At 50.0% G+C, this 18,386-nt stretch overlaps 1 protein-coding gene across 2 annotated transcripts in view; it reads right to left on the reverse strand.

Moving 5' to 3' along the window:
• The window catches only part of EIF4B (eukaryotic translation initiation factor 4B), a 296,204-nt gene that overhangs the window by 13,051 nt on the left and 264,767 nt on the right, over positions 1-18,386 (reverse strand). For both annotated transcript variants that reach the window (XM_030198197.1, XM_030198198.1), the window contains exons 13-14: positions 10,935-11,040; positions 9,945-10,017 (exon numbers count right to left, since the gene is read on the reverse strand). In XM_030198197.1, the coding sequence (XP_030054057.1) occupies positions 9,945-10,017; positions 10,935-11,040 (179 nt within the window). The remainder of the gene's footprint in view (positions 1-9,944; positions 10,018-10,934; positions 11,041-18,386) is intronic.

Genomic DNA, 18,386 nt, shown 5'->3' on the forward strand with positions numbered 1-18,386 from the left:
TGATTCCCATGAGCGCTCCTCTTCGGTACTGGACAACACTCCCTCAGGGATGTCTGAGACAGAGCCTGCATCAACGTCGAGGACCCATGCCCTCGAGAACGGTGTCGAGGAGCCGGCTCCCATATTGACTCTGGCAAAGCTTCCCCTACCGATGTCAAAGGGGTACCGGCCTGGGTGGCTGTCGATACCGGGACCGCAAGCAGTGCCGGCACTGGAGGCCACAAAGTGGGCTGAGGACCAGACCAGGCCACAGCAGAAAGCATGGCAGGCGCAAGCACCCCTGATACCGACGCACATCGCTGCATGAGGCCTTCCAAAAGCTCAGGAAGCAAGGCCCGGATACGCTCATCGAGGGTCGCTGTCGGTAAAGGATCTGGAGCTGGTTGGAGCTCAGGTTGCAGAACTGCCGTGGGAGCAGGACCTTAGCTGCTAGGAGACGCACACATCGGCACCTCCTGGATGGATGGGGAGCGATCCTCCTGGCGTCAATGCTTTTTGGGTGCCGAATCCCTCAGTGCCCTGGAGCTCCCGGCACAGAGTGTTAATGGAGATCAGTGATGGTGCTTCTTGGCCTTCACTCAATGCATGTCACCCATGCTTCTCGGTGCCAACGAGGATGATGTCGAATCCTCACGTCGCCTCGGGTTCGGGTCCGACGATGGACAGGCCTGGGGGGCCTGCATAGCAGGAGGTCTCGAGACAGGTGGAGACCCACACGATGTCTCACTACTCCCAGTGTCTTGGGGTCTCTTAGCAGCCATCTCTACCATGACTCCCGATGCAGCACTCGATGTCAACGCCGACTCCTCCGACCTTGATGCCGAAGAACCGGACCTGGCCCCAAAATTCTTCTCGCGTTGAGCCTCTTGGGAAATTTGGGTCCTTTTCTTCATAAAAAGACAAAGGACAATTGGCAGGGCTATGGTCGGGCCCGAGGCACTGTAGACACCAAGAATGGGTGTCTTTTCCTGAGATGGTCCGGTTGCACCGGGTACAACATTTGAAGCCACTGGGAGTCTTTGATGAAATGGAAGGAAAAATGTCTTTGGGAAAATCAAAAGTCATGATGGCGCCTTAAAAAAAAGGAGAAGAAGGCACAAAAAGGAGAACTGACCGAGCAGGCCTAAACCCGGCCCATGTCAAAAAAGAACAGAAACTTAAATGTGACCCAAAAGCTAAAGAGCATTAAGGGTACAAATATAGCTCTCTCCCGGACGTGTGAGGAACAAGCAAAAAATTCCGCTGCTCCTCGCGCAAAGAAAATGAAACTGAAAGGCGCAGGTGGGAAGGCACTCATGCATGTGCGTTGGAGCATTCCAAAAAGCTCTCGTCCTTTTTTCTTGGCATTTTGCTGGCCTGGGCAACGTAGGATGCGTCTACCCACTTGTGAGAATGGTAAGCCTGCTTGTCCTCGCAGAAGACCCCAGATCACTCCCGAGCTCCCCTGAAACCTTTACCCATTATCAGTGAGCCCTTTGAGAGAATAGCTGTGGATATAGTGGGGCCTCTAGCTGTCCCTAGCCGGACTGAAAAAAGATATACATCAACAGTAGTGGACTTTGCTACCAGATATCCTGAAGCAGTAGCCTTATGCTGAATAGAATCCACTGCCCTGCTAGAAATATTTTCCCAGGTAGGATATCCAAGAGAAATACTCTCAGACCAAGGTACAACAGTTTATGTCTGAGTTGATCCAGAATCTGTGGACACACTGTGGACTGAAATCTGTACGTACCACACCATATCACCCTGAAACTAATGGGTTGGTGAAGATATTTAACAGTACATTAAAGCACATGTTAAAGACTTTCGTAGAAACAGGAGATCATGATTGGGAGAAATACTCCTACCTACTGTTTACATACAGAGATGTACCTCAGGAGTCTACAGGTTTCTCCCCATTTGAGTTGCTTTATGGCTGGAGGATGAGATGGGAGGAGAAAGTTCATACCTCTGACACCCCTGTAATTGAATATGTAGTTAACATATGGCAGATATTAGAAGAACTTGTGGGCTTTGTCAGAGATAACTTGCAGGCAACCCAGACTAAGCAAAAGACCTGGTATGATTGTAAGGCCCAAAATAGAGAGTTTTATGAGGGTCAACAGGCACTTGTTTTAGTTCCAGTTTGCCAGAACAAACTTCAAGCTAATTGGGTTGGACCTTACAAGGTCATAAGGTGCCTGAATGATACAAACTATGTTATATCTATAGACTCAAGACAAAAAGCAACGTACCTTTCATGTAATATATGTTAAAGGACTATGCAAATTGTATAGCTATGGTGCTAGCTGTGTGCAGCCTACCAGAAGAATGTCACAATAGTGAGCCCATACCTGACCTCCTAGCAGAGACATTACCAGAGGGGACATTACCAGAGGGATCCGACACTGAAGATAGACCATCTAAATGTACAAACTGTGGGAAAACCTTCAGTGAAAGACAGAACTAGAACAGGAACCACGTATAAAAGGCACACATTTTACATGCTCTAAGTATGAGAAAGATTTCAGTATGAAAAAGGAGCTAATGCAACACCTGAACAACAGTAAAGAAACTGGAATACGTAAAGAATAGACTATGGGAAAAGCTGTAATATAGTAAACATTACAGAAAGAATATCAGAAAACCACTGATAATAGAATATCTTCATGTCCTGGTTATGACAGTAGCTTCAACCAGAAAGCGAAGTTACATACCTGTAAGCAGGTATTCTCAGAGGACAGCAGGTTGATTGTTCTCACATGTGGGTCGGAGTCCACGGCGGCCCAGTAATGGCAAATTCTTGTAGAGCAAAAATAAAAAAGTTTTGCCAGAGCCTTCTGGTGCGCGAACCGCGCGCACCGCACATGCGTGGACAACTTCCCGCCTGTTGCGTGAGCGTTCCCGCTCAGTTTAATCAAAAAGCAAATAATAAACAAACAACAACTCCAAAGGGGAGGTGGGCGGTTTTGTGAGAATAATCAGCCTGCTGTCCTCGGAGAATACCTGCTACAAGTATGTATCTTCGCTTTCTCCGAGGACAAGCAGGCTGCTTGTTCTCACAACTGGGTTATCCCTAGCAACCAGGCTCACTCAAAACAATGAACACTGGTCAACTGGGCCTCGCAACGATGAGGACATAACATAGATTGACCTGAAACCATAAACAACTAACTGAGAGTGCCGCCTGGAACAGAAGAGAAATGGGTCTAGGGGGGTGGAGTTGGATTCTAAACCCCCAAACAGATTCTGCAGCACAGACTGCCCAAACCGACTGTCACGTCGGGTATCCTGCTGAAGGCAGTAGTGAGATGTGAATGTGTGGACTAAAGACCATGTTGCAACTTTGCAAATCTCCCCAATGGAGGCTGACTAAGTGAGCCACTGATGCAGCCATGGCTCTAACATTGTGAGCTGTGACATGGCCCTCCAGAGTCAGACCAGCTTGGGCGTAAGTGAAGGAAATGCAATCTGCTAGCCAACTGGAGATTGTGCGTTTTCCGATGGCGACTCCCCTCCTGTTGGGATCAAAAGAAACAACTGCGCAGACTGTCTAAAGGGCTTTGTCCGCGCCATGTAAAAGGCCAATGCTCTCTTGCAGTCCAAGGTGTGCATATTACTTTCGCCAGGGCGGGTATGAGGATGGGGAAAGATTGTTGGCAAGACAATTGACTGGTTCAGATGGAACTCCAACACCACCTTTGGCAAGAACTTAGGGTGTGTGCGGAGGACTACTCTGTTGTGATGGAACTTGATATAAAGGTGCATGCACTACCAAGGCCTGAAGCTCACTGTCTCTACGAGCTGAATTAACAGCCACCAAGAAAACGACCTTCCAGGTCAAGTACTTCAGATGGCAGGAATTCAGTGGCTCAAAAGGCGCTTTCATCAGGTGGGTGAGAGCGACGTTGAGATCCCATGACACTGGTGGAAGTTTGACAGGGGACTTTGACAAAAGCAAACCTCTCATGAAGTGAACAACTAAAGGCTGTCCAGAGATAGGCTTACCCTCTACATGGCGATAAGCACTAATTCCACTAAGGTGAACTCTTATGGAGTTGGTCTTGACACCAGACTCTGACAAATGTAGAAGGTATTCAAGCAGGGTCTGTGTAGGACAAGAAAGAGGATCTAGGGCCTTGCTGTCACACCAGACGGCAAACCTCCTCCATTTGAAAAAGTAACACTTCTTCATGGAATCTTTTCTGGAAGCAAGACTCGGGAGACACCATCTGAAACACCCAAAGAGGCGAATTCTAAGCAATATCCAGAGACTGGAGGTTGGGATGTAGAAGCGACCCCTCGTTCCGAGTGATGAGGGTTGGAAAACAGTCCAATCTCCACAGTACTTCGGAGGACAACTCCAGAAGAAGACGGAACCAGATCTGACGTGGCCAGAAGGGTGCAATCAGGATCATGGTTCCACAGTCTTGCTTGAGTTTCAGCAAAGTCTTCCCTACTAGAGATATGGGAGGGATACGCATACAGAAGGCCTGCCCCCAATGTAGGAGAAAGGTATCTGATGCTAGCCTGTCGTGGGCCTGAAGTCTGGAACAGAACTGAGAGACCTTATGATTGATCTGAGTGGCAAAAAGATCCACTGAGGGGGTGCCCCACGCTCGGAAGATCTTGCGGACTACACCCATGTTCAGTGACCACTTGTGAGGTTGTATTATCCTGCTCAACCTGTTGGGGCCAGACTGTTGTTTATGCCTGCCAGATAAGTGGCTTGGAGAAACATGCTATGACGGCGAGCCCAAAGCCGCATCTGGACGGCTTCCTGACACAGAGGGCGAGATCCGGTGCCCCCCTGCTGGTTGGCGTAATACATGGCATCCTGATTTTCTGTCTGAATTAAGATTACTTGGTTGGACAGCCGATCTCTGAAAGCCTTTAAAGTGTTCCAGATCGCTCTTAATTCCAGAAGGTTGATCTGCAGACCTTTTTCCTGAAAAGACCAGGCTCCCTGAGTGTGGAGTCCATCTACATGAGCTCCCCACCCCAGGAGAGATGCATCAGTCGTCAGCACTTTTCGCGGCTGAGGAATTTGGAACGGTCGTCCCATGGTCAAATTGGATGGAATCGTCCACCACTGAAGAGAATTCCAAAAGTCGGTGGACAGTTGGATTACATCCTCTTGATCCACTGCAGCTTGAAACCTCTGGGAAGCTAGGGTCCATCCAGCTGATCTCATATGTAGACGTGCCATGGGCGTGACATGAACTGTGGAGGCCATGTGCCCCAGAAGTCTCAACATCTGCCGAGCTATGACCTGCTGAGACGCTCGAACCATGGAAACCAGGAACAGAAAATTTGAGCGGTCTGAGTATTCAACAGGGCTCCAATGAATTCCAATTTTTGCACTGGGGTGAGATGGGATAATTTATGACCAGCCCCAGTAGCTCTAGCACCCGAATAGTCATTCGCATGGACTCCAGAGCACCCTCCTTCGAGGTGCTCTTCACCAACCAATCGTTGAGATAAGGAAACACATGCACTCCCAGTCTGCGTAGCGATGCTGCGACTACAGCTAGGCATTTGGTAAACACTCTGGGCGCAGACGCCAGGCCAAAAGGCAGTACACAGTACTGAAAATACTGTGTTCCTAGCCAAAACCGAAGATACTTCCTTTGAGCTGGAAGTATCGAGATGTGTGTGTAAGCATCCTTTAAGTCCAGAGAGCATAGCCAATCATTTTCCTGAATCATGGGAATAAGGGTGCCCATGGAAACCATCTGAACTTTTCTCGGACTAGGAATTTGTTCAGGACCCTTAGGTCTAGGATGGGACACATCCCCCCTGTTTTCTTTTGCACAAGAAAGTACCTGGAATAGAATCCCAGCCCTTCTTCCCCTGGTGGAACGGGTTCGACCGCTTGGGCCTGTAGAAGGGTGGAGAGTTCCTCTGCAAGTACATGCCTGTGCTGGGAGCTGAAGGACTGAGCTCCCGATGGGCAATTTGGAGGCTTGGATTCCAGATTGAGGGTGTATCCTAACCGGACAATTTGAAGAACCCATCGGTCGGAGGTTACAAAAGGCCACCTTTGGTGAAAAAATATTTACCTCCCCCCAACCGGCAAGTTGTCCGGTACGGACACGTTTACTGAGGCTATGCTGAACTGGAGCCAGTCAAAAGCCCGTCCCTTGCTTTTGCTGGGGAGCCGCAGTGGCCTTAGGCACTCACTGTTGATGAGAACAAGCACGCTGAGACTGAACCTGGGCAGGGTGCAGAGAAGCAGGAGTGTACCCACGCCTAGAATAGGAATAGGGAACACCCCTCTTCCATCCAAAAAACCTCTTAGATGAGGAGGTAGTAGCAGAAGATGCCCGGCGGGAGACAGAATCCATAGCAACATTCTTCAGCTGGTCAACTAGATCCTCTGCTTTCTTATCAAAAAGGTTATCCCCCCGGCAAGGAACATCCACCATCTGCTGCTGGACCAAATGATCTAGGTCAGAGACACGCAGAAATGAGAGTCTGCACATCACTGGATGCTACATCAAAAGTGTCGAACATACCCCTAGCCAAGAATTCTCGACACGCCTTCTGCTGCATGACCACCTGGCAAAAAGGCTCGGCCTGCTCCGGAGGGAGTGCATCAACCAAGCTAGACAGTTGCCTTACCGAGTTCCGCAAGTAGATGCTCGTGAAGAGCTGGCATGTTTGGATTTTGGCAGAGAGTATAGCGGCCTGATACGCCTCCCTCCCAAAAGAGTCCAAGGTTCTAGATTCTCTGCCTGGGGGCGCCGAGGCATAGTCCCTAGTACTCTTGGCTCTTTTGAGAGCGGAGTCCACCACCATAGAATTGTGAGGTGGCTGAGACCTCATCAATCCAGGCTCCCCGTGGATCCGATATTGGGATTCAGCCTTTTTCGGGATCACGAGATTAGACAGAGGGAACAACCAGCTTTGCATAAGGATTTCCTTCAGTACATTATGCAAAGGAGCCGCTGCAGCTTCTCTAGGCGGAGAAGGATAATCCAGGACCTCGAGCATCTCAGCCCTGGGTTCATCCTCAACCTCCATAGGGAAGGGAATAGCCGCAGCCATTTCCCGGACTAAGGAGGTGAAAGATAGACACTCCGGTGGAGAAAGTCTCCTTTCTAGTGGAGGAGAAGGTTCAAAAGGAATCCCATAGGACTCGTCAGAAGAAAAGTACCTGGGATCCTCCTCTTCCTCCCACGAACGCTCATCTTCAGTATCGGACAAGACATCCCTCAGAGCAGTCCGAAACTGAGCCTGCCTTGACGCTGAGGAACGATGTCCTCGATTGCGGTGCCGAGAAGTCGACACCTGCCTGGACTCCGGTGAAGCTTCCTTCATCGATGTCGAAGGAGAGTCAACCTGGGTGGCAGCCGACCGATGCCGCAGGCAGCACCAAGTTCAGGGACCTCACCTCAGGCGGGCCAGATGCCGCTGTAGCAGACGATACGGAAGGCGCAAACACCCCCGACACCGAAGCAGACTGGCACAGCAACCCTTCCAGAAGCTCTGGAAGCAGGGCCCTGATGTGCTCATCGAGAGCTGCCGACGGACAAGGCTGCAGGGTTGATAAAGGAGCCGGTGCCAGAATCTGTCGAGGCTCGGGGGCAGGTACCGGGCTGCTAGACCAACGCATCAGCACCTCCTGAAGAGGGAGAGCGATCCTCTCGGCGCCAACGCTTCTCGGGTGCCGAATCCCTCAATGCCCCGGAGCTCCCGGCACCGTGTGTCTAAGGAGAATGATGAAGGTGCTTCTTCACCTTCGCTTGATGCCTGTCATCGAAACTCCTCGGCACTGATGAGGAAGACGTGGAATACTCACATCTCCTCGGGGCCCGGTCCGACGAGGGTCGGTCCCGGGGGGCCTGCATAACAGGAGGCCACCCACTCGATGCCTCACTGCTCCCAGCACGAGTTGGTCGTTCCGCAGCCATTACCTTCGTTCCCAACGTCGATGCCGCCGACCTTGGTGCCGATGTCGAAGGACCAGACCGAGCCCCAAAAAGCTTCTCTCGTTGGGCTTCTCGAGACACTTGGGTCTGTTTCTTCATGCGAAGACACAGACTGAAAGTGGCTGGGCTATGGTCCGACAACGTTTGAAGCCGCTGGGTGTCTGATGACATGGAAGGAAAAACGGCTTTGGCGAAATTAAATGACGCGATCGTGCTAAAAAAGTAAAGGCACAAAAGGGGAAAAACCCGACCGCGCGGTCTAAGGCCGGCCACGTCGAAAAGAAAGAAAACAAAGTGGCCAAAACTAAGACAAAATACCAGGTTAAAAAAAAAAGAAAAAAAAACCCCCGAACGATAAAAGACAAGAATATAAACGAATCGTCAAAGACTATCTCTTTCCTGGGCCAGTGAAGCGAACAGGGAAAAACCTCTTCACCTCACTGCGGACAAGAAAAAACTGAGTGGGAATGCTCACGTGACGGCAGGAAGTCATCCGCACATGTGCAGTGTACACGGTTCGCGCACCAGAAGGCTCTGGCAAAACTTTTTAACTTTTGCTCTGCACGAATTTGCCTTTCCTGGGCCGCCGTGGACGCCGACTCACATGTGAGAACAAGCAGCCTGCTTGTCCTCGGAGAAAGAAAGCTTCACAAGAAATGCAAAATTTCACCCAGGAGACCAGTTTCAAGTACGGAGTTTAGGAAAACTTTCAGTTGCCAGAAATTATTGTCAAAGCAGCATAGAATCCATTCAGGAACGAAAACTATTTACATGCACTGAATGTAGAAAAAGCTTTATTCATAAATCACAGCTAACAAAGCACTAGAAAATCCACACAGGAGTAAAACCATTCACATGTGCTGAATGTGGTAAAAGCCTCTATCAGAAGATACTCCTTACTATTCACAAAATGAAGCATGCAGGATTAAAACTGTTAGCATATACTGAGTGTGGTAAAAGCTCCTGTTATAAACTCCGGAAGGGCAATAAACACTGTAAAGCTAATGGACTCTCCAGAACTACCCTGACACTGGATTATCGAGACCCAATCAGTGGTCTGCGGAGGCCATAGTCTGGGGGTCTCTCTCTTAAGGGGGGAGGTGTGAAGAAACAGTGTGTTTTAAGTCTATAAAATGTATTGGATATTTTCCTGCCTTAAATATGTCTGAAGTGTATTTCTCTTGTTTGGTCAGCAGATGGTGCATGTTTATGCTTCAAGCTGTTACACAAGACTGATTTAGATGGTGCATAGATAATAGGAAGTGCCTGTAGTGATGCAACTAGTTTTTATTAGAAACTTCACTGTTCTGGGCTCTGATTGGCCTGGAGTTTGAAATTACCCAGCAGATGCTGGCTGTTACTTCAGTTTCAGCCTGGGAGGAAACAGAGATAGATCTCTTTGCTGAGGCTCAGTGAACAGTTCTACATCCTGACCTTCCCAGGCTCTGTTTAGACAGTATATAGATGCTTAGTTAGTTATGATAATTGATCCATATTTCAGTTACCTGTTATAGTTTGCTAATTGCACATTCTTTGTTCATTGTTCCAGTGTGAGAATAAACACATTTGTCTGTTCGTTCTGCTGTCTGGACTGATAAAGAATCCTGTGTTGTGTTTGTGTGTTGGGTGAGTGCTTTCTGGGAACTGTGGGACCACTGGGAGTGTGGCCCCAGTAACCTAGAAATCACTGGGGATAGTTTAAGAGCAGGAGACTTGCCCAGAGGCGGTTGTGACTTAGTCGTGGGGGGGGGGGGGGGGGGGGGGGGGGGAGTGCTAGTGTACAGCACAAGCGGCAATTGCAGGCGGACCTCAGCTGTGCTGCGGATAGACCTTTTAAGTGGCCATGGGGTAACCCCAGGCAGATGGTTAGGCGTTTCGTGTCAGTCCTAACTTTTCTTCTTGCAACTTATAACCCAAAACATACAGTACATGTCCCTTTCCACGTCTATATTTCCCCTCATCACTGAGCCAAGTTCCTCCCAGATCACACTAAGAATCAAAGATGGCAACAGAGAATGAAATGCTTACAGTTGCAGGCATCTCTTCCAGCTTCTTTGGCTCAGCTACAAATCTCAAATCCTGATACTTCCCACTGTCTTTCCTGAAAAAGTCAAATGCCCAAGGTAACCATTTTTAAATGGGAAACAATGATAGCAAAGGTGGTACGAGACCCATATTCAATTCCTAGGACGGATTCTTGCTCCTCAAGCAGATAAGAACTGCTGCACTTACAGCCACTAGGAAGCAAATATGGGCCACTGTTCGACAGTGACATTTACTGACATTCAGGAAAACAACTGTACTAGAGTTGAACCAAATTGTACTGAATATGAATACCAAATACAAATAATGGGCATTGAGCTTTAACATAAATAATAAAAGAAGCAACGTGAAATCATAGGTGAAGTGTTTATTTCAGTAGATTTAGCACAGTAGATCCCCGGAGTGTTTGTATGCGAATTTAAATCACTATTTGGCCAAATACAAATAACGTATTTCGGGCTGAATCAAATCAAATCCGAATATTCGGTACAGCCCTAACCTTTACCCACATTCCAGAAGGAACCATGCTTAATGCTTTGCAGAAAGAACAATACTGCAGTTGCGAAAGGGCAAAATAAGAGGAATGGGATTAAACAAAAGGAAAAAAACTCCAGTTAGTTGGAAATTTAGGTTGATGGGGCCATAGCTTCTGTAAAACTGGGTCTAATTAAAGACTAGGCCCAAAAGCAGGAGGAAGCTACTGAGGATCCAACCTCTTCCATACAAAGGAGAGAGGGGGCCAATTAAGTAGTCCGCATCTACCCTTGTGAACTAGAAAACCAAATATAATTTTTACTAAATATAAGTACAATACAATCTGCACATAAAACCAGCCTTCCAAAATCAAAATACAGATGTCATAGGATTTTTTTTCTTCCTTATATTATGGACTCCATTGAGAATCACAAACTCAATCAATGAGATAACCATGGTGTGATCTGAACACAGGTTCCTGTTAATCCACCAAGTCCTCACCTCTCAGAGTCTTTATCCCCTTCTTCACCCCAGCTGTGGCCACTGCTAGAACTCTGGCCTTTTGAGGCACTTTTCTCCTTCATGCCGTCCACTCTGTTCTCATCCGCTATAGTGAAATAACATGAAGGGAGGATGATAAATAACTGGAGGACCTCACAAGCTAGACTTTTTGATCTATTTTAAAGAACAAATTGTTTGACATTAAGAGGAGTAAGACACCAATTCTCTCCTGCCAATTGTTCCTTGCTTTATCTGCCTACTTTGATAATTTATATATCCCCCCCCCCCAACCCCACAATGCAGCTCTTTGTGACTCTGGGCAAGTCACTTAACCCTCCACTGCCCAGAGTCACAAGGCGCTACAGTTGGGGGGGGGGGGGGGGGGGGAGGTGGGTGTGTGTGTGGGGGGAAACAAAACATGCCTTTAAATCGTGCAATGAATCGTGATTACAAATGCAGCCCTAAATAAAGAATACAAAGTAATGAAATGATAAATACAAAATACAAATCGACAAATTAAAGAATCTAAACATACAGAATAGCTATAAACATCCTTACTGTTTTCACAGCCTACTTCAGAAATGCAGCCCTACTTCAGATTACTGAAAATATGTTATTTAGGAGAATAACAGGGTTATGAGGATATGAAATGATGAATGCAGAGACAGCAACGTTGCTTACCTGTAATAGGATTCTTCAAAAACAGCTGGATAAATCAGACACAAACAGGACAATTCTATATTTCCCCTTAGTCTTGTTCGACAATCCGGTCCAACCCGTTTCTTTCTTTTGATATTTAGGTATTACATCTTCTTTTCCCAGGTATTCAATTTATATAAGACAGGGTTCTACATGCTGAGACAACTACGTTCTGTCAGGAGATATTTTGATTGACGTTTTAGTCACTTATTCTGTCTTTGTTAATTACTAGGCTAGATCACTGTAATATTGTATATTTAGGCTGTTCACAAGCACTAAGTTTTTCACTTAGATTTACCTCCATACTTGGTGACACTTAGGCCATGCTCTGCGCGTGAGTCTGCAAGACATCATGCTTTCTTTTTCGCAGCCCCATTTTATTGTAATTCTCTTCCTTTGTCGATTTACTCAGAACTGTTCTTCAGAAATTTCAAACTTGCTTTTGATTAAATTAGGTTGTTTACTGCTGAGCAGCCACAGTTTTTTTTTAACTGCTCTTTTCTAGTTTATTCTCCCTCTTCCTTTCTTTCCAGCCCAATGACCCCACTTCATAGCTTATGTGTGCACCTTACATGTATGTATGTAGTCCCTTTCCTTTCATGACTTTGTAGTTTCTTTATTTTCACTTGGTGTTATTTTTAGTCTGTAAATCGCTTGGATTGGCCAGTTAGGTAAGGTGGTATAGTAAGTCTGAATAAACATACATAGGCAAAGCGAATGATACATACCTGTAGCAGGTATTCTCCGAGGACAGCAGGCTGATTGTTCTCACGACTGGGTTGACGTCCACGGCAGCCCCCACCAACCGGAACAAAAACTTTGCGGGCAGTCCCGCACGCAGGGCACGCCCACCGCGCATGCGCGGCCGTCTTCCCACCCGTGCGCGACCGTTCCCGCTCAGTTGAATGACAAGCAAAGGAATGAGCAAAACACAACTCCAAAGGGGAGGAGGGAGGGTAGGTAAGGGTAGGTGAGAACAATCAGCCTGCTGTCCTCGGAGAAAACCTGCTACAGGTATGTATCATTCGCTTTCCCCGAGGACAAGCAGGCTGCTTGTTCTCACGACTGGGGTATCCCTAGCTCTCAGGCTCACTCAAAACAAGAACCCACAGAACCCAGGTCAATTGAACCTCGCAACGGCGAGGGCATAACAGAAATTGACCTACGAAGAACAACTGAGTGTGCAGCCTGAACAGAACAAATCGGGTCCTGGAGGGTGGAGTTGGATTCAAACCCCAAACAGATTCTGCAGCACCGACTGCCCGAACCGACTGTCGCGTCGGGTATCCTGCTGGAGACAGTAATGTGATGTGAATGTGTGGACCGATGACCACGTTGCAGCTTTGCAAATCTCTTCAATAGTGGCTGACTTCAAGTGGGCCACTGACGCTGCCATGGCTCTAACACTATGAGCCGTGACATGACCCTCAAGAGTCAGCCCAGCCTGGGCGTAAGTGAAGGAAATGCAATCTGCTAGCCAATTGGAGATGGTGCGTTTCCCGACAGCGACCCCTTTCCTATTGGAGTCGAAAGAAATAAACAATTGGGCGGACTGTCTGTGGGGCTATGTCCGCTCCAGATAGAAGGCCAACGCTCGCTTGCAGTCCAATGTGTGCAACTGACGTTCAGCAGTGCGGGTATGCGGTCTGGGAAAGAATGTTGGCAAGACAATTGACTGGTTAAGATGGAACTCCGACACCACCTTTGGCAGGAACTTAGGGTGAGTGCGGAGTACTACCCTGTTATGATGAAATTTAGTATAAGGAGCATGAGCTACCAGGGCTTGAAGCTCACTGACTCTACAAGCTGAAGTAACTGCCACCAAGAAAATGACCTTCCAGGTCAAGTACTTCAGATGGCATGAATTCAGTGGCTCAAAAGGAGGTTTCATCAGCTGGGTGAGGATGACGTTGAGATCCCATGACACTGCAGGAGGCTTGACCGGGGGCTTTGACAAAAGCAAGCCTCTCATGAATCGAACGACTAAAGGCTCTCCAGAGATGGCTTTACCCTCTACACGATGATGGTAAGCACTAATCGCACTAAGGTGATTCCTTACTGAGTTGGTCTTGAGGCAAGACTCTGATAAGTGCAGAAGGTATTCAAGCAGGTTCTGTGCAGGACAAGAGCGAGGTTCTAGGGCCTTGCTCTCACACCAAATGACAAACCTCCTCCACTTAAAAAAGTAACTCTTCTTAGTGGAATCCTTTCTAGAGGCAAGCAAGACGCGGGAGACACCCTCAGACAAACCCAACGAAGCAAAGTCTACGCCCTCAACATCCAGGCTGTGAGAGCCAGAGACTGAAGGTTGGGGTGCAGAAGCGCTCCATCGTTTTGCGAAATGAGAGTAGGAAAACACTCCAATCTCCACGGTTCTTCGGAGGACAACTGCAGAAGTAGAGGGAACCAGATCTGACGGGGCTAAAAAGGCGCTATCAGAATCATGGTGCCGTGGTCTTGCTTGAGCTTCAGTAAGGTCTTCCCCACCAAAGGTATGGGAGGATAAGCATACAGGAGGCCGGTCCCCCAATGGAGGAGAAAGGCATCCGACGCCAGCCTGCCGTGTGCCTGTAGTCTGGAACAGAACAGAGGCAGCTTGTGGTTGGTCTGAGAGGCGAAAAGGTCCACCGAGGGAGTGCCCCACTCTCGGAAGATCTTGCGTACCACTCTGGAATGGAGCGACCACTTGTGCGGTTGCATGACTCTGCTCAGTCTGTCGGCCAGACTGTTGTTTACGCCTGCCAGGTATGTGGCTTGGAGAAGCATGCCGAACTGGCAAGCCCAGCGCCACATCTCGACGGCTTCCTGACACAGGGGGCGGGATCCGGTGCCCCCCTGCTTGTTGATGTAATACATTGCAACCTGGTTGTCTGTCCGAATTTGGATGATTTGGTAGGACAGCCGATCTCTGAAGGCCTTCAGCGCGTTCCAGACCGCTCGGAGCTCCAGGAGGTTGATCTGAAGATCTTGTTCCTGGAGGGACCACAGACCTTGGGTGTGGAGTCCATCGACATGAGCTCCCCACCCCAGGCGAGATGCATCCGTCGTCAGCACTTTCGTGGGATGCGGAATTTGGAATGGACGTCCCAGGGTCAAATTGGTCCAAATGGTCCACCAGTGCAGCGAATTGCGGCAACTGAGGGACAGACGGATGACATCTTCTAGATTCCCGGCAGCTTGACACCACTGGGAAGCTAGGGTCCATTGAGCATGTGAAGGCGAGCCATGGGAGTCACATGAACCGTGGAGGCCATATGACCCAGGAGTCTCAACATCTGCCGAGCTGTGACATTCTGAGACGCTCTGGTCTGAGAGGCAAGGGATAGAAGATTCTGCGCCCTTGCTTCGGGAAGAAAGGCCTGAGCCATCTGAGAATTCAGCAGCACTCCTATGAATTCCAGAGATTGGACTGGCTGGAAATGGGACTTCGGGTAATTTATCACAAACCCCAGCAGCTCCAGAAGGTGGATAGTGCACTGCATGGACCGAAGAGCTCCTGCCTCTGAGGTACTCTTGACCAGCCAATCGTTGAGATACGGGAACACATGCACTCCCAGCCTGCGTAGATACGCCGCAAACACCACGAGACACTTCGTGAACACCCGTGGTGCAGAGGCGAGCCCAAAGGGCAGCACACAATACTGAAAGTGCCGTGTCCCCAAACGGAATCGGAGATACTGTCTGTGACCTGGCAGTATCGGGATGTGAGTGTAAGCGTCCTTTAAATCCAGGGAACATAGCCAATCGTTTTTCTGAATCATGGGTAGAAGGGTGCCCAAGGAAAGCATCCTGAACTTCTCTTTGACCAGGTATTTGTTCAGGCCTCTCAGGTCTAGGATGGGGCGCATCCCCCCTGTTTTCTTTTCCACAAGGAAGTACCTGGAATAGAATCCCTGCCCTTCCTGCCCGGGTGGCACGGGCTCGACCTACCATTGGCGCTGAGAAGGGCGGAGAGTTCCTCTGCAAGTACCTGCCTGTGATGGGAGCTGAAAGATTGGGCTCCGGGTGGGCAATTTGGTGGGGTAGAGGCCAAATTCAGGGTGTACCTGCACCGCACTATTTGGAGAACCCACTGGTCGGAGGTTATCAGAGGCCACCTTTGGTGAAAAACTTTCAACCTTCCTTCGACCGGCAGGCAGTCCGGCACGGGCACTTTGATGGCGGCTATGTTCCCATGGATCCAGTCAAAAGCCCGTCCCCGGCTTTTGCTGTGGAGGCGCAGGGGGCTGCTTAGGTGCACGCTGTTGACGGGAACGAGCGCGCTGGGAATGTCCCTGTGCCTGAGGCGGCCTTCGGGCCGGCTGGGTGTACCTACGCTTGTTGTATGCGTAGGGCGCAGCCTGCCGGGCCTGGGAAAAACGTCCACCTGCAGAGGTGGATGCTGAAGGCGCCCGGTGGGAGAGCTTGTCGAGAGCGGTTCCCCGCTGGTGTAGTTGGTCCACCAAACTGCTCGACCTTCTCGCCAAAAATGTTATCCCCCCGGCAAGGGACATCCGCCAATCGTTGCTGGGTGCGGTTGTCCAGGTCAGAGGCACGCAGCCAGGAGAGTCTGCACATCACTATTCCTTGGGCCACAGCTCGGGATGCCACATCACATGTGTCATAGATACCCCTGGACAGGAACTTTCTGCACGCCTTCAGCTGCCTGACCACCTCCTGAAAAGGCCTGGACTGCTCCGGAGGGAGCTTGTCGACCAGGTCCGCCAGTTGCCTCACATTGTTCCGCATGTGAATGCTCGTGTAGAGCTGGTATGATTGGATGCGGATCACGAGCATGGAAGATTGGTAGGCCTTCCTCCCAAACAAGTCCAGAGTGCGAGACTCCCGCCCAGGGGGCGCCGAGGCGGTATCCCTCAAACTCCGTGCCCTCTTGAGAGCAGTGTCCACGACTGCCGAGTCATGAGGCAATTGAGGCCGCATGAACTCTGGGTCAGAGTGGATCCTGTATTGGGACTCCGCTTTCTTGGGGATGGTGGGGTTAGATAATGGCTTCAGCCAGTTCCGAAGCAGTGTCTCTTTGAGGACATTGTGCAACGGCACCGTGGAAGACTCTCTAGGTGGTGATGGATAGTCGAGGACCTCGAGTATCTCAGCCCTCGGCTCATCCACAGAGACCACGGGAAAGGGAACGCAAATAGACATATCCCTGACGAAGGAGGCAAAGGAGAGGCTCTCCGGTGACGGAGTGGGGTCGGAGGGAAGGCCCACAGACTCCTCTGAGGAGAAATATCTGGGGTCCTCCTCCTCCCCCCACGAGGCCTCTTCCTCGGTGTCGGACATGAGCTCTTGTAGCTCAGACCTCAACTGGGCCCGTCTCGACTGCGAGGATCCACGTCCTCGGTGATGGCGTCGAGCGGTGGACTCCCACGCCGGCGGGGACGAAGCTCCCTCCATCGACGTTGACTCCGCCTGCGTGGCGGTCGAGACCAGCGCCGCAAGCGGCGTCGAAGGCCTCGGCATCGAAGCACCCACAAACTGACGCAGCGACACCTCTTCAACCGAGGGGACACGCTCCTCTCGGCACTGCCGCTTCGTCGGTGTCGAGTCATCTCTCGAAGTGCCGGAGCTGGCAGTCCCGTGTGCCGTGGGCGACCGATGACGGTACTTTTTGGTTTTCTTTCGGTTCCTGTCATCGGCGCTTGGCGGTAGAGACGAAGAGGAGGTAGAACCCCCCCGGGCCTCGAGGAATTGGGTCTGACAGGGTTCGGTCCCGATGGCCCTGGGTAGAGAGAGTGGCCGGGGCCGATTGCCCGCCAACGGTACCTGTACTCCTGGGGTCGGTGCCATCGTCAGTGCCGATTTCGTTGACATCGGTAACGAAGATCCGGCCGTCGACACCGATGCCGGCGAAGTCGAGGGGCCGGCGCAAGTTCCGAAAAGACGGTCCAGAAGAACTTGCCTCGCCACCTGTGTCCGCTTCCGTAAGCCAAGACACAAGGTGCACGTCTTGGTATTATGCTCCGGCCCGAGGCACCGGAGACACCAAGCGTGGGTATCGGTGTGCGAGATCTGCCGGCCGCACCGACCACACTTCTTGAATCCGCTTGGGACCTTCGAGGACATCGACGGAAAAATCACGTCGGCGAAGTGAAAGTCGTCGATGGTGGCGGTGAAAAGCACACCCGAAAAAGAAACGACCGCACGGCCACAAGGCCGCAACGAAGCGCCCTCACGACTAAAAACGACGAGGGGGACTCTCTTTTTTTTTACACAATTGAAAAAAAGAAATACGTGAACGCGTACGAAGGAGAAAAAAAAGCTCGCGGCTAGGCTGCGATCCGGTTTCCGGGGCTGACAGAGAGAGAGACGATAACACGTCTCTCTCCAGCGCAGAATAGAAAAAAACTGAGCGGGAACGGTCGCGCACGGGCGGGAAGACGGCCGCGCATGCGCTGCGTGCGGGACCGCCCGTGAAGTTTTTGTTCCGGTTGGTGGGGGCTGCCGTGGACGTCAACCCAGTCGTGAGAACAAGCAGCCTGCTTGTCCTCGGAGAACAACATTTACATGTGTTTTGTGAGTATAAATGGTGAAATGTGTTCTTACTTGCTAATTTCCTTTCCTTGAGTCCTGCTCGACCAGTTGGCTATGTCCCCCTACCAGCAAACAGTTCAGAGATGTCATCACCAGTACAAGCTGTGGTACAGCCCTGGAATTAGCTAGTATACTACTAACAAAGCAGATTTGTAAAACTTGAACATTATTCAAACTTATGGAACCAAGGAACATTACAGGAACCAGGGGACATCACAGTAT

Source organism: Microcaecilia unicolor, chromosome 3 (assembly GCF_901765095.1).
Source record: "Microcaecilia unicolor chromosome 3, aMicUni1.1, whole genome shotgun sequence".
NCBI classification, from domain to species: Eukaryota; Metazoa; Chordata; class Amphibia; order Gymnophiona; family Siphonopidae; genus Microcaecilia; species Microcaecilia unicolor.